We start from the raw sequence: 16,456 nt of genomic DNA on the forward strand, positions 1-16,456 counted from the left end.
ACTGACTCATTTGTCAGAGAGGAGAGAAGAGTACACGGAGAGGCCTGCAGGAGTTGATATTGTGCCTTCCACTTTCAATCATTCATCCACTGCTCTTTATCATGTCTGTTACCCTTTAACTACTCCAGACCTGAGATACAGAGCCTCTGTTTACTCTCCCCCCACCCAAACAGGTGGGAGAGCTACCGGGGCAGAGGAAGTTGAATGATTAAGCTGAGGCCGTTTACATGCCAAGGCTGGGTTTTCGAACAGTCAAATAAGGTGGGACAGAGGACAGTTTGAACTCCTCTCTGGCCAATGACCAAGTGACTCCACCTTCTTGAGAAATCTGCTGCTTATATGAGCAATTGCTTCTCCAGAGAATACTCACTCGATCTACTTCTGTCTGCTAAGATAGAGAAGACCCTCCGTGCATCTTGACTCACACAGAGTTCAGATATGCCTTCAGTGGGACTGGAGATTCTTGGGGTGACTCTGGCTGTCCTGGGATGGATCTCAGCCATTGTATCCTGTGCCTTGCCCATGTGGCGAGTGTCAGCTTTCATTGGGGTGAACATCGTCACAGCGCAGACCACCTGGGAAGGCATCTGGATGAACTGCGTGGTCCAGAGTACAGGTCAGATGCAGTGTAAAATCCATGACTCCATGTTGGCGCTGAGCGCAGATCTTCAGGCCGCCCGCGCCCTCACTATCATCTCCATCGTGTTGGGCGTCATGGGACTCCTGGTGGCCATAATGGGATCAAAATGCACAAACTGTTTGGCTGAAGAGTCAGCTAAGGCTCGGGTGATGATAGGCGCTGGGGTGTCCTTCATCCTGGCATCTCTGACCCAGCTGATCCCTGTGTCGTGGTCTGCCCATACTATTATCATGGAGTTCTACAATCCAATGACACCTGAGACACAGAAGAGGGAGATAGGTGCAGCTCTGTACCTGGGCTGGGCCGCAGCTTCATTTCTGCTCATTGGAGGGGGCATCCTCTGCTCCAGTTGCCCCCCACAACCTGAGAAAAGGTACAGGCCTCCATCGAAGATGGTGTACTCCCAAACTAGGTCGCTTGCCCCAAGTGGTTATGATAGGAGAGACTATGTCTGAGCTCACACCTGCTCTTTTCTCACGGCTTCGCCATCATGGAAAAGACTGCTCAGAGAAAACCGGAGGGGACAGTCATTTTTTGATAACTTATACACATCTGTCTTCATGTTGACATGGAGAAAACTTAGATATTCTTTCCTCCATATAATGTATATCTGTTTAAACAGAGCCTCTGTCAAGCTTGTTTTCCTTTCTTAAATGTTTTGTGTAAAACTTGGAGGCTGTTGGAAGCACTGAGGCTAACAACTATATATGTTAGTGATGTGGTGTGCCCTGTATTTTACATTTTATGAAAATAATTGCATTATTTGTGAAACAAAAGTTTAAAGAATAAGTGAATCAGCTATTGTTTGTTGTTGTTGTTGTTGTTGTTGTTGTTGTTGTTGTTTTTTACAGTACTAACTATGGTCATGTTTTGATTCATGATTTTTGTTATAAATACATTTTGTAAATCAGTTCATTAGAAATGTTTTGATGTCTGTCATGTTACTTTTATAAATTAAAGGCCTTGTTTTTTTTAACTCACGTTGGGGTTTTTTCATCATTTAAACATTCGACACTCATTTTTTAGGCTGTCTGTTTCATTATTACTATTGAGGCTGAGAGGCTGAAGCGAATCGTCTGTAGAGGCAAACCATGCAAATGTTTGGAGCACCCTAAAAATTTTGGAAAAGGGACCCCCAGTGGCCACTCATATTGGCAAATTTTGGCTACTCACTGCATACCATTAGTTAGAGCAGTCAGCTTGCGACCTGTAACTGTCATACATTTGTTAGATGTACCCATTAGCACAATGAAATGAGCATATTTAGTCACTAACAAGAGGAGGTAAAACAACATCAGGGGGTGTTTTGGGGGCCTTGATAGGCTTCTTTGCCTGGGCCCTCCCTCTCAGAGTCTAGGATCACCACTGCTGAGAGGCTTAAATATTTGGTATGTAAAATCTTGAGGATAATCTTAAAATACACCCACGAATAACCTTTTTCAGGTGTATTTTTTGTCTTTTTTTTTTTTTTTTTTTAGCAAAAACATGTTTTTCATGCCCTAAATTCTATTGTGACCTTGTAAGTGGTCTGAGCCTGACCACCTACAGACCACCAACACATGACCAAAAACCTGCTCCATTACACAGTGCATATGTGTCCACTGCATATATTTCAACAGGCCTTCAGGTTATTGTAGGTCATACATTAGCTAACAAAACTCCTACCCACAGGAAAATTGGAGTGGCACATTTAAAATAGATGTAGTGAAATGTTTGATCTTTATATCAACATGTGTAAAGAAAATGTCTGATTCCATACAGCCACTCAGCCATTAGTCTGACGACTGGAAGTCTCTATCACAGCTTCTACCCACCTGGCTGTCTCCCACATGTCTGTTGGCTCTATGATAACAAGAACCGCTACTTTGTCAGCTTCCCTACTCGACAGTCTGAACTGCCCTCCCAAACAATGGACCTGTTTCATGTCACGGAGGGGAGACTGGGGTGGGGGCTGTCAACACTGAGGGGGAGGGGGCATTTCTAGGGAGACAGTCCCAGCCCTGAAGAATTTCAAGGGCATTCTGCAGACAGATGGACTCATTAAGTCCCATCAGACATAACACTGCTGTCAGGTGAAAGCCTCGTAACTCCAACTTTAAGTGTGAAAGTGATCCTTAAACCCAAGGAGCTTGTACCTCTGTAAACTTTAAGAACATTCCCCATCCTTGGTGTTATGACACTTTTTTAAAAAAAATCTTTGTATGATTAAAAAAATAAATAAACTGAAAGCAAGAATTCCTTCCTGTTTTTTTTTACATCCTGAAGCACTGGCATTTTGGAGATGCAAGGTTTTCATTACGCAGTGACAATAGAAAGGTTAAGAGGGTGTTACTGAGGATCTGTTCCTTAGTAACAGGCATTCTTCATTTATTAGCCTTTTTTTTAACAAAGCTACATCATCAGATCTTCAGAGAAGCTAATTATGATAAAGTGATCTACGACCTAGCCTACTTAAAATTGTTTTTCAGTGATGACTGAATAAAGCAGCTTACCGATCAGTCATAAATATATGTACAGATACACAGATTCTGAAAAGGTAAGAGCCCTCACACAACAAGCCGACAGTCGTTCGTCAGTCAATATGGAGCTGTGAGCATCTGTCGAACTCATTTTTGCAGTGTCCCACACCGTTGGCACTCGTCAGCTCGTCAGTTTTTTTTGGCTGATTCAGTGTGTTGAATCGGCGTCACTGACAGCAGAGCCTGTCAGCGAGAGAAATCACTGTGACTGGCAGTTTAGCGCAGCGCACAAGAAGACAAACAGAAGTGAGGAATGCAAACAACTTAAGTCAAGAGGAAGAAAGATAAGAACAAACAGGTCATATTTGATCAGATTATTTTTGTTGCCACTCTTTTTGCTAGGACGAAGCAATAATCATTTGTTCTCTCAACATCAGGGTGTGTTGGTGATGCATAAAGTGAACCAGCGTCCTGAATCCATCCTGCCTGTCTTCTGGTTTCCCTCTGACAAATATCAATGACAGATACAGACTACTGCCACCTGCTGGTATGGAGAGTTATTTCCTCTACTGCAGATGTAGAAAATAGTCAGCCCTTGTGTTTGCTGTGTGTTCAAGAGCAACTTTTTGGCCAAGTCACAAGCAACGTTAGGTGACACAACAGCCACTAATTCTTTTAGATGTTGGTCTAGTGTGTCTGGGATTTTGGATTCCATTTACAACCTGTTTTATTTACATGTTAAAGAAAAGAGTAAAAAATTTGGGGGGATTTTGGGTCATCTAGTGGTGAGGATTGCAGATTGCAACCAGCTGAAACTTCTGTCATGTGCCAAGCATGAACTTCAGGTTAGAATTCCTTCAGTGGTCATTGTTCGGGAAGTTTTTACCAGGAGTTGAATTATCAGCAGAGGTCTCTTCCTCTCAAAAACAGACTGAGACATTTAAACTGGTAAAAACACTGTATGAAGCAGTTACACGATAAAAGAAAAAAAAAATCTTTGTTTTGCAGATGCTGCTTGTTCCGAAGGGGCTGCGAACCCCCCCCAAAAAAAAACGCCCTATATACGCCCTATATAGAGCCAGTGCTTGGTTTGTCCATTCTGGTCTACTGTAGATAGATGGCAGTGCAACATGGCAACCTCAAGACACAATGATTAGTATTTCAAGTGATTATACATGAAAGAAAACATACTTTTTATATTTAATTTTTGCCAAAATATTGCCCTTAATCCTACACACCGGTCCTTAATATCTCTATTTTCAATCATACAAGTAGCCTTAATCCACTCTCACAACAGTTTTTTTGGTTGTAACAAACACATGCAATACTTGTGTGCCCTTTCAGCTGTAAAAGGCCCCTTTGTGGCCAGGCCCATTGTGAAGCTGGCCGTGTAAGCTGAGAGCAGAGTGTGTCCAGGTCCTTCCTCCTCTTTTGGTGATGTCAGCTCCTTCAAAGACTCCTCCCCTCCACCTGATCTGCCTTATAAAGGATACTGGTGAAGTAAAGGCATCAGATCATCACACACTCACAGATGCAAGGCCTGAAATTAATGTAATTACTAGTTTGGTCTCTGGTTGACTCTTCCTCTCCTCAGATTTTTTTCTGTGATCTCCTCTCAGGTGTGACACACATTCAGCAACAGAAGAGGAAGATATTTCAGGATGTCTATAGGGCTGGAGTTGATAGGTATCTCCCTGTGTATTCTGGGATGGATTATTGCCATCGTGGCGTGCGCTCTTCCCATGTGGAGGGTGACGGCCTTCATCGGCAGCAACATTGTGACGGCTCAGATCATCTGGGAGGGCCTGTGGATGACTTGCGTGGTCCAGAGCACGGGCCAGATGCAGTGTAAGGTCTATGACTCTATGCTCGCCCTCTCTCAAGACCTCCAAGCAGCCCGCGCCCTCACCGTTATCTCCATCCTGTTGGCCATCCTGGCAGTGCTCATTGCCATCGCAGGGGCCAAGTGCACCAACTGCATTGACGACGAGGCATCCAAGGCCAAGGTGATGATCATCTCTGGGGTCTTCTTCATTGTTTCTGGGGTCATGCAGCTCATTCCTGTCTCCTGGTCGGCCAACACCATAATCAGGGACTTCTACAACCCTCTACTTACTGATGCTCAGCGGAGGGAGCTGGGGGCTGCACTGTACATTGGCTGGGCGGCTGCTGCCCTCCTGGTTCTTGGTGGCGCACTGCTGTGCTGCTCCTGTCCACCCCGTGAGACCAGATACAACCCCTCTCGAATGGCTTACTCTGCCCCACGGTCAGCAGGGGGCCCGGGGTTAGAAAGAAAAGACTATGTATGAATGAAGGTCAAAGAGAAAAAGACATTAACCTGCTCTTCACACCAAACTGAGGGTGTACTGAGGAAAAGAGCTCATGGGAACAAAGAGACTCCGTAATGAAGGATGTTTGATTTTGCCTTGAATGTTAAGTATCTCTGACCTAGGCTCATAGGCCTTTTTCAAGAGACTGAAAAAGCATGCAAAGGACACGGAGTGGAAATCTACTTTAAATCATGTTTCAAAACAAAAATCAAATTATGTTCTTAGTGCTCTGTCTTTTTAACACGCTAAATGTTATTGTCACAACCAGTATACAATCATACTTTTTTGTACAGTCCTGACTTCTTAATGTTTACCACAGAGTATTTTTATATAAAAACTGCTATGACTGCTTCATGCATCACCATCACAATAAGGCACTGCTGTGTAAAGAAAGTGAAGAATTGGATGTGTTTAAAGGTGCGACAGGGTTATCACTGGGATTATGTGTTGTAAATACTGTACTAGAGTATCATTAATCACCTGTAACTGTCAAGACAGATGATAACTGTATTCAAGGCGATGTTTAGTGCAGTGTGGTAAGGGCGGGGATGGCAGAGGACACTGGGTGTTTTACAGTGTGCACAGAGGGAGCACAAAAGCACCTGGGTTCATTTATAACAGGAATTATCTTTGTGTGTTATGTACAACTGCAGTTCATGTATCTAACAAGTTTTTTTAATAAACATCACTGTTTTTTAAGATACTGCATATCTTGTGTCATTTTAAAACATGAATTACATTTTAATTCACTTATTCTTAAGGGGAGAAACCACAGGTGGAAATACAGTTTTAATGCACCTGTATGAGCTGAGATTTTGGGCTATTTTGCTTCCGTAAGATGTCGTCTTTCAGACTAGTGGAAAGAAAATGTCCACAATACACACTGAGGCTAAGATTTGTTTTCTAGAAATTTTGGCAAAATGAGCCTATTTAATTAGATATTGATCATTTGCATATTAAAACATAAAATGTCGGAGAACTTGTAATACAAAAAATAACTGTCTTTACATATTGAATCAACTGGGGAAGTTTCATAGGGATATCTATAAGTTAAAAATTCTACCCTATTCACCCATCGTGTCTTATTTTTGATCTTATTTTTGGTTCTATCTAATGTTTCTGTTCCGGAAATGTAAGCAAATCATTGTATATTTAATTAGATAATTTCCTCATTTGCATAATCAAACTCAAAATTTCAAAGAACCTGTTGTGTCTCCCCTGACATTCATGCTCTATTTAAAGTCTTGTAACAGCTTATTCACTCCCGCATGAGTCAGTAAACCGCTAACAAAAATGACGGAGTGCGTTTCATCCAGGTGCCTTTGTAAGAGCAGCCTGACACTCAATCCTGAGGGCTACGTTACCAGCAACTGGCAACTTAACCACACGTGCTCTGAACAATTAGCCACAGGATCAGTTAACGGGCTGAGGTGAGAAGTGTGAGCACAGAGGAGTGGAGTCATTCCAGTCTGGTTACATGAGTTATCTGTTTTCTTACCTTTCAGACTTTATCATTATCACTGGGTGCTTGGCTGTGGTTGCATACTTCTCTCCACCACCCTGCCACATACTTTAAATATTGTTAATTAGCCTATGGGGAGCCACCCTGTATCACCAGACTTCAACTGTTTGCCACTGAACAAGATCTACTAGTAAAATTAGAAGTGCCTTACAAAAGCATTCACTATTTTTTACCTAGATTGTTAAAGCTTGAAGACTACAGGCAGGTACTGAGAGTTGTCTAACTTACCTTCAATCTTCCAATGTCCTGTTTTACATGCTATGTCTGTGATCTTTATGTAATGATGACATGCACCCAAGCAGAGGACAATTATCTACACTCAACCACATTTAAAAGACCAAGCAGTCATGATAGTTTCCATGATAGACACGAGTCAAGCCTTTCAAGAGTCTAGTCTCAAAACACATGCAGTCACACCTGACAAAGGGAGCAACCTGAAAAATTAATGACATCTTATGGTAAATATAGGCGAGTTCTCTTGGTGCTATATCACATTTCCAACCGTTGTCTCTCACTGCCATATCAGTGTCACCTCTAACAAAAGGACAAGGAACGGCCTGACATGTGGTCATGATGACAGTGACTACACATTAGAGCTCAATTCTAATGATTATTCAAGATTGCATTTGAAGGTTTTTTTTGAATAAATGCTACTTTTTAGAGAAAACAGTATTGAGTCAGGGGCTTGGCGAGGGGTCAGACAGAACAGCCTATAACCTAGAGTCTGTATATGACCTTTGAAACATTTACGTGCCTCAATACACTACTGCCAAGATTTTCAGGAAGAGATTTTAAAGACAATATGAAAAATAAAGGAATATCTATTGATTTTTACATTTTGCATTTTTCCATTTTTTACATCTTATCCTGAAATACAAGTTTATATTTGAAAATTAAACAAATTACATCACTATTCCACATTTTAAAATATCTATAGTTGTTGCTCCAGCCTCCCTGTGACCCTGTACCAGGATAAGTGTTTATGTATGATGAATGAATGAATGAATGAATGAATGAATGATCCAAACTGGCCTCTAAATGATGAAAAACAATTTCTTAGTCACAGGCCCTGTCTGTCTGCACCTATACAGATTTTTTGAGAATAGATATCTTCCTCTGTGTTTTGGCCTCTAATTCAAATGCAAATAGAGTTTTTAGTCAGTAAAACAAAGCTTGCTTAACCCCCCCGGTGCAGATTTTAAAAAAAAATTATTTACCGTTTATCTGTGTGGACATGAATATCAGAGCATTTGGAAAACGATGACGTAACCTCCATTCCATCGTTGCTTTGTATAATCAGCACGTGCCAGGAAAATCAACAGTGGCAAACAACCAATTTGCTATCTTGTTAGCACTGTTTGGTCTGATGACTACTTTACACTTAAACTTATGGTTCAAGGCACCAGCCTGCAGCATTGCACAACAGCTAATGATAGCAAAATGTTAAGAAAGAATTGGACTTTTATAGGGGGAAGTAGGAAGATGTGTGTAATTCTGGTATGTGTGTGAATGACAGGGAATGTCAGGGTTTTTTGAAAAAAAAAAAAGTCTTGATAAGGGAAATATTTGTAATTTGGGTGTGTATGTGGATAACAGTAAATATGTTTTGACTGTGGCTCGAAAGAAAAATATTCTTAGGTTTGGTAGAACATGGTTTCTGCTGAGAAGGTTTCAAACAGGAGAACTTATTATGGTTCTGTTTGATACCGAGAGAAGCATTCTTGTTGAATCAGTTCCTTTGTGGGTCTGTTGTGGTTTAGATTTGGATTCAGATAACTTGCCGTCGCAGGTAAGAAACCTCAGTGAGTTTCCGTTCCCACTGAGCGGACACAGTGAGCCTGTGTTATTTTCAGGGAGGAGGAGGGGGTCGCTTTCTCTCTCTGCCTTCAGGTGCCAGGCAACCTCTCTGCCCTTCACATTCCCCAGTATCGGTCATGTGACCAGAGTTTGGCCATAGCCAGCAGAGCGTGACCACAGAGACTCACAGAATGCCTTTTTTCTTTGCTTTCTTCTTTCTGTTTTTTTACAGTCAGCCAGGTTTAGGTATTTGATAAGATTCAGTTTCATCATAGCTTCAGGAGCCTTCAGTTCATGAGGCCGCAGTTAGCTTTATGGTTTTGCTGGTTGTCATTTTTTGTCAAAGCATGAAAATCTCTCTGACTCACACTCACAGTTTTTACAAATATGTTGTGTTTCGAATATGTTTCATTTGATGTGCCACTATTTGTTGAAGGGGAACCTTGTGTATTTCTGGGTGGCTGTGAAGTACACCTGTGTCAGAATCAATGATTAGCTTAACAATGACCAAACATGCCTGAGGGTCTTTGACAAGTCACTGGAACAGCACACAGGAAACCGCTCACTGGTAATCATCATGATGCTCTGTCACACCTCTGTGGAAAGAGCTCCACTTATTTGCTATATAGTTTGTGGGGTTTTTTTCTTTTTGCTATTTGGTTTGTTTTAAGTCATGTCCTTCACAGGCCTGTTTACTGTAGCAGATTATTTGTTATGCAGTCACGCAATAGAAGGAGATTTAGGCTCCGTCTACACAAATTCAGATATTTTTGAAAACTGATATTTTCCCCCTTTGTTTTAAAGAATAATTCTGACCACATGACCTTTGTTTTACAAAATATCTCTGTCCATACTAGAGTGTAAAAGACCACTCCAAACGCTTGCCGGCATTAGCTGTCTTCAGCAGTCTCCCCTCGTCACACAGGTGGTCAAGGGTACAGATGAATATTACCTTTTTCAAAACACCTACTAGGCATTACATTACCACTGATTTACGTTCTGTTTAAGGACAAACATTCCCACTTTGGAAAGTGTCTCATCATGTACTGGTTTGATCGGGTCTGATTCAAAACCACCATTTCTGACGAACTTTAAAAGCAGACGCTGAGATGGAGCAAAAAAACTGGGTGCAACAGATGCCTTTGTTCATTCATGCAGTGATGCAACAATACACTGTAACCGTTCACAAAATCACAGTAGCGGAGAGTTGTAGATATTGTATTGCCCTGTTGGCTTGGCTTTGGCTTTGTGGCTGTTATATATCATCAATAATCAGTTGTATGTTTTCAATATATAGTTGACAGAGAGTGACTTCCAGAAACAAACTTCACCCATACTCTGCTGTGAATGTGTGGATACTGGCCTGAGCTGACGTTAGATTTCAGCAGTTGGAGGTAACATTGCCAAGACATTCTGCAACGTGACAGCCAAAATAAAGAAGAAGGAAACTGCCAGTAAACATGGAGGTAAAAAACTCAAGATACTTAAAAAAATCAGCATTGCAAATGTTTTATGAGGATGGAAATGCACTGGTAATGTTTGTTAGACCATTCGTTTGTTCTCACAGGGCACCTTAAATAAAATAAAGTAAATTTAAATGTATCCCACATCCTATTTAGGGAATATCCTTAAAGGTACAACAGGCAGGATAATCAGATTATCAGTGTTTGTATTTGTTCTACTAACTGGTATTTTTCTTTGACATATTTTAAGAAAAAATTATATAGATAGAAATAAGATATAACGATGAGTATAATTTCAAAACGTGCAGCCATCATGTAAACTGTGCGCATATAGGCTACAAATGAGCCACACTCAAGAGCACATGGGATCCCAAAATCCAGTGCTTTTGATTAGTGTGAACACTGTGTAGCCTACCATACCAGGGCTCGGATCGATGAACTGTGCCCAAGTCCACTTGAAAAGGTGGTCTTGAGTATGGTCCATGTGTACTAGGGTATGGTGTGCATCAGGTGAGGAAAACCAGCTGTACCAACAGACAGAAGTGGATTGCCAGTTAACGCAAGACGACGTTGGAGCGTAGAGTTGCAAGGCATTTCTCAGCACCGCCAGTCTCCGCCTTGTGAAATCTGCATTTATGTGCAACCAACACATTCTCATTCCAGACTCATCACATATTGATGTTTGGTCATGGACTTTCCATGCCTTGGTGCGTTGGTTGTTGACGTTCTGGGATGCCGTGTCAAGTTCTGCCTGATACATGCATTGTCTTCTTTCAAAATACACTTCCGTTTTCACAGGAAATTGAATGTTTACATACAGTCTCTTTCAAAATAAAGCACCACGGCAGTATAACACTGCAAATTGACAGTTTTTTTTTCCTTCAACACACATGGTTGGGATTAGGCAACAAAAACACATGGTTAGGTTTAAGCAACAACAGGAAGTGGTTGGGTTTAGGAAAAAAAGAAGAGGGTTTGGTTTTATAATCTTACGGTACGTGAACACCGCTCTCTCGGATGAAGGGCGGTGTCTGTTGGACCAATCCACCAGCCCTCCCAGCTGCCTTAGTGGGCTTTCGCCACCATTAGTTTTGTCCTTGTCCCACCGCATTCTAAATTGGATTTTGGATGGATTCTAAAATCTACCAGCTACTCAGTAGATTACCATTGTTTTTTGGCTGGTGAGTAGAGCAAATCTAGCTGCCACTTGCATATTCTACAAGCATTGGCTAGTAGCTGGTGCTATTTTCCAACCCTGATGCTTACTGTCTCCAAAATATAAAAATAACACACATAATGCAAAAGTCAACTCCCTTGTATGGGCTTGGGACCTTGGGATTTTCTTCTACACTGTGGTGACAACCTAAACAAATGTCACGTAGATGATGATGCAACTGTATTCAGGTGTAGAACATTACTGATGTGAAAGCTTAGTTAAAAGCTGAATGTTATCAACACGTAATGAGGAAGTTAAGGGAGGATGGTGGGCAGAAAGGTAGCTACAAAGTGTTTACCACAAGATCACTTGGGTCAGAATGTACTGGCAAAATCCTTTTATGTGTGTGTGTGTTTGTGAGTTCTGGTGGAACATCTAACTATTAGCTCATTGCTGAGGCACATATGAGCAAATGTACCTGCTGATAAAAGTTCCCAGTTGGATAAAAGAACGTATCACTCCCTTACATTCCAGCAGAGCAGAGATAAGAAACACTCACTCTCATCACTTTTCAGTTTTGTGGTAATATTAAATCAGGTAAAAGCCAGTTTAGGTTGACAGTAGCCAAATGAGTGAGGAGGTTAGGAGAACACAGTGAGGTCATTGGTTAAAGAAGCACCACAGAGTAAAGTGCATAACATTCTCCACAGCTACTATCCAAGAAGAGTAGAGCCAGACACTTAAAATTAAGCAGATGCTAAGCTGTAATACCACAAGTCAAACAAGGTGCAAACTTCAGACACTTTTTCAGATGGTCATTTAAAAAACTCCCTCTGAGTCAAATTTGAGCGACTTAATGTTCCAATTTAGAGGAAAGGTCTTAAACATGAGTTTCTTTTTCATACAAATATTCTGCCAAATTACTAACAGTATTGCAACAAAAGAGGAGAGTGGACTAAAATCAATCTGTACTGCAATTTCAGAGTGTTTTGCCCAAAGGAAATATCAAAGCAAAATATTCTGCTGCCCTCAAGTGGCCAAACTAAAAACCTACAATGAGATTCTTCATTTACAGCAGTATTATTTTGAGTACTGCAGTGGCTGTTATAGGTTGATACTATACATGCTGTTATTGCTGTAAAACAACTGATATGACTGAACAACTTTTTTTCTGAGAAAGATTTGACAAATAAACTAATAATCTTACCAAAAAAAATGTTATTTGTTTGGCCTTTGACCGATAAAATCTCTTCTTCCTGAATCTAAATTTACACTTCAAGCTGCTAACCAGACTTTTATGGTGCAAGAGTATGTATTTGTGAAATTGGAATTTTCATATGAAAATCATCTACTCATTTGAAAGTTCATTTTCTAACCAATCGGTGTTTGGCTCGTTGCAGATGGGCCGCTAGCTCAGGACCTGCTAATGTGTACTTTTTCCTTTGTTAACTTAACATTTTAATGTCAAGGCAAAGCATGCAACATGCAAATGTCCCTATATGAAGCCAGTGATGGTTTGACCATTCTGGGTTACTGTAGAAACATGGCGATGCAGCAAGGCAGACTCCATGGATGAGGCCCCTGGTTCCTATGTAGATATAAACAGCTCATTCTAAGGTAATGAAAACACGACTCTTGTTTTAAGGTGACATACACTAAAGAAAACATACTTAATGTATTATATGCCATTTCTGCCAATGTATCCCCCTAAATCCTTTAAACTGGACCTTTAATAGCTGAAATGTACAGTTACTATAGAAATGAAGCACAAGTCTAAATGGAAGTTATTTTTAATTTGATATGTATCATTAACAAAAACCATGAAGGTCAAATAAAAAGAGGTCGGAGAACGGTTGGGAGGGGTAGAGGGTGAAAACTTAAAAAAACATGTTCAACATTGTTCTGCATTACTCATCCATATTTGTGCAAAGCTCACAGCAGATCCAACAACACGCTGCCACATTTAATACACAGATCTCCTTTTGTTACAAGAAAAAAAACAAAAACAGGTAGTATATCACTTCTGCCAGTGTGGGCAGCAGACGGACACAGATGGGACGTCTGCAGTCAGCCTCACAGCTTTTCATCTGTGTTAATTAGCGGAGTTAACAAGTATGCGCCATCGTCCTCTTCATAGATGATGGCCACAGTCTCACCAGCATCTGGCATTGTTGCACTAGTCTGTATGTAAGCCTGAGAAAGACGAGACAACACAAGTCAATGCGCTGTTTGACATTTTCACAATATATGCCAGGACTTTCATAAGTATTTGCCTCCAACACCTAATCCCCTCTGGCTGTGCTCATTGTTTTTATAAGTTGCATAATAAGTTTAATGGAGAATTCAATATTGCCCAATAAAATATTAGAATATACCTAAAAACTTGAGAATTAGAACATTTTTTCAAAATAAATGTGGGCTTATTTCATGTAAACACTTTGAGCTCCTCACCCTCTCAAGCAGTTGTAGTCGCTCTTCGTTCAGCAGGTTGCTTTGCTTCAGCTGGCTGACCGTGTTCTCCAGTCCCAGAAGCTTCTCCAGGTGTCGGCGGTGTCGCTGCTGCAGCACCTTCACCTTCTTCTGCAGCTCAGCTACAATCGCCTCCAGCTGCTCCTTGCTCAGACTGTTCTTATGGTAGCTGCTCATGTAGGGAATGGAAAAAGATTGCATACATTGTAATACATAGAGAATATAGGATGGAACAGCATGATTATGACTGTTTGAAGTTGGCATTGCAGATGTGTTAAAGCTGGGGTGGGCAGAAATCTGGAAATGGCAAGAAATAAACGGCAGAATTTGAAAATATGCGCATCTGTATTTGTAGAATAGCCAATAGGAACGCCCTCTCTTTAAAATGACCTGTGATTGGCCAAAGTCTCCCATCATGGCCTAAATCTACTACAGCCTAAAAACAGAGCCAAGAGGAGGTGCAGGAGTCTAGTTTTCTCTCAGACCACCTGAATTACTATACAATCAAAATTTATTGTGGAAACCAATAATGCCAAAATCTGACTGCTTACTCCAGCTTTAACTCTGATCCCATTTTTAACTCTAAACCCTGTGGCCAACACCCGAAAATAAACATGTCCATGAGCTTGAGAGTCAATACTCACCAGTGTTCCTCCAGCTGGTGATCCTGCCACTCTATGCTGTCCTCCTCTGACTTGCCGTCTTCTCCCTCTCCCTCATCTGCGTCCAGTCTTTCCACAGTGAGGACCAGTGACGTGGGTGAAGGTGGCACGTGTTTGGACACAATAGGCAGAGTAGAGGTGATGGGCTTAGAGCTCAGAGCAGATGACAGAACTGTATCCGGGGTGAAGGTGAACTCAGTAGAGGTTTTACTGGGGACAACGTTTGGTATCGTCTCAAAGTAGGCGATCACTTGAGTTTCATGGCTTCCCTGGACACCTGAGAAATCCTCTGTGGAGCAAGTCATATCTTCAGCACCTAGAGAGGCCACGGCCTCATCTGTACAGCCAAGTGTGGAGTCATTCATGACCAGCCCATGGCCCTGAGTTAAAATGGCAGCAGTGATTCCATTCAGAAGCTCATCCTGCCCTTCACCAGCAGGGCATTCCGACATCACCACCACCTCTCCACTGTTACTGAGATCATTAACTGTCTGGAATAAAGTTAAGGGGAAATTTACCCTTGCTTCAAATCCATCCACTGACGCCAGCTGGTTCAGGTCTGTCTGTACAGAGTGGTCACATTCTCCTACATCACTTGACTCCACCAGGCTGGTTTCTCCCTGCTGCGATGGGTCAACAGTGATCTCATACAGGTGTACCGTGTGTAATGTACTCTCCATCTCAACAGCGTCAGCAGCCACTGTCCTGTCATCTGACAAGGCTATTTTTTGATTACTGTTAGTTCGAAGCCGCTTTGGCTTCCTTTCACTGTGATCCATCGCTTTCCGTTTCTAGAAAGAAGCAGAGTGTGTTTTTATCAAAACAAACATATCAGTTTTAAAGTTTAAGTTACAGCAACTGTGGTGGTGCACTCATAACACCGTCCTAGTAACTTCAAAGCATGGTAAGTCTTTGTATATTACAAATAATGAATTCGGTTAATACATGTGCAGATCTATTTGTCAGAGTGCCAACTAAAATGTAAAAAATATATATATTTTCAACTATTTATTGAACTACATTTTATTACATAACATTTTATTATGTTAATTAGAGAAAACTATCAGGGACCACCTCGGTGTTGTGACTCATCAGGATCACATAAAATCTTTTTAAATAAACTTTATGATGGCCCAAAAAAATGGTTCCCTAAGAAACATTCCCATTTTAAAACATTTCAGTAAAACTTTGCTGGAAATAAGGGAAATTCACAAACAGTATATAAACTACAGCGCTTTATCTTCCCTGTTGCATAAAGCTTAAAATAATCAGAGAGCTGGTTGCTGTGGACCAACTCCTAAACATATTATGTTGCTGAGATAAATTTCCGGCCGATAGCGGAAAAAAACAACATTTGAATGGTACAAATTTTTAAGAACAAAGTCTAGCTTAATACTAGTTTTAGATATACTAGCTTTAGATATAGTAGTATAGCATAGACAAGTACAACTACTGCTGCTACCAATACTAATAATAACAATGATAATAAGAATAAGAATAATGATAATGATGACAATCAGTCTTAGGGAGTCGTTAATGGCATTTTGTTCAATTACTAGTTTAACTGCAATTAGCAGTAATTGGTTGGCTGTTTAACTACATTCAAACCTCAGTAGCTTTTCAAGTAGTTAACTAGTATCATGAAGTTCATGTTGATAATTTACTCTTTATTTAACTAAATATTCATAATACTGTAAATTATTACTTTTTTGCCATACAATGTGGCACAATGCCACAGCTCATTGGCCACCTGCTGTCTGATTAAAATCACCTCTGGTCTGCAACCAAGACAACTGCGTTTAAAATACCATGTATTTCCCTAGATGTTAAGCATTTTCCTGATTCCACCCCAACAACTGCTCCATATCCTTTCCTTAAAACAGATCAGCCTGCCCTAGTCCCTAAATCAAACACACCTACTCTTTACTTTGCCTTTAGTTGTACCTCCAAGTTACAGT

At 41.0% G+C, this 16,456-nt stretch overlaps 3 protein-coding genes across 3 annotated transcripts in view; 2 read left to right on the forward strand and 1 right to left on the reverse strand.

Annotated features, from left to right (window-relative positions):
• The first annotated feature begins 253 nt into the window (after positions 1-253).
• Positions 254-1,620, forward strand: LOC117259320 (claudin-3-like). The gene has a single exon (XM_033630592.2). The coding sequence runs from the start codon at positions 439-441 to the stop codon at positions 1,093-1,095; it is 657 nt and encodes a 218-aa protein (XP_033486483.2). The 5' UTR covers positions 254-438; the 3' UTR covers positions 1,096-1,620.
• Positions 1,621-4,622: 3,002 nt separating this feature from the next.
• Positions 4,623-6,122, forward strand: LOC117259281 (claudin-3-like). The gene has a single exon (XM_033630529.2). It carries the CDS (start codon positions 4,761-4,763, stop codon positions 5,406-5,408), a length of 648 nt encoding a protein of 215 aa, XP_033486420.1. The 5' UTR covers positions 4,623-4,760; the 3' UTR covers positions 5,409-6,122.
• Positions 6,123-13,141: 7,019 nt separating this feature from the next.
• The window catches only part of LOC117259511 (THAP domain-containing protein 5-like), a 5,419-nt gene continuing 2,104 nt past the window's right edge, over positions 13,142-16,456 (reverse strand). The window contains exons 3-5 of the mRNA XM_033630869.2: positions 14,481-15,289; positions 13,819-14,005; positions 13,142-13,560 (exon numbers count right to left, since the gene is read on the reverse strand). Coding sequence (XP_033486760.1) covers positions 13,441-13,560; positions 13,819-14,005; positions 14,481-15,289 — 1,116 coding nt within the window. The 3' untranslated portion in view covers positions 13,142-13,440. The remainder of the gene's footprint in view (positions 13,561-13,818; positions 14,006-14,480; positions 15,290-16,456) is intronic.

The sequence above is a fragment of the Epinephelus lanceolatus genome, chromosome 4, assembly GCF_041903045.1.
Source record: "Epinephelus lanceolatus isolate andai-2023 chromosome 4, ASM4190304v1, whole genome shotgun sequence".
Classification (NCBI taxonomy): Eukaryota; Metazoa; Chordata; class Actinopteri; order Perciformes; family Serranidae; genus Epinephelus; species Epinephelus lanceolatus.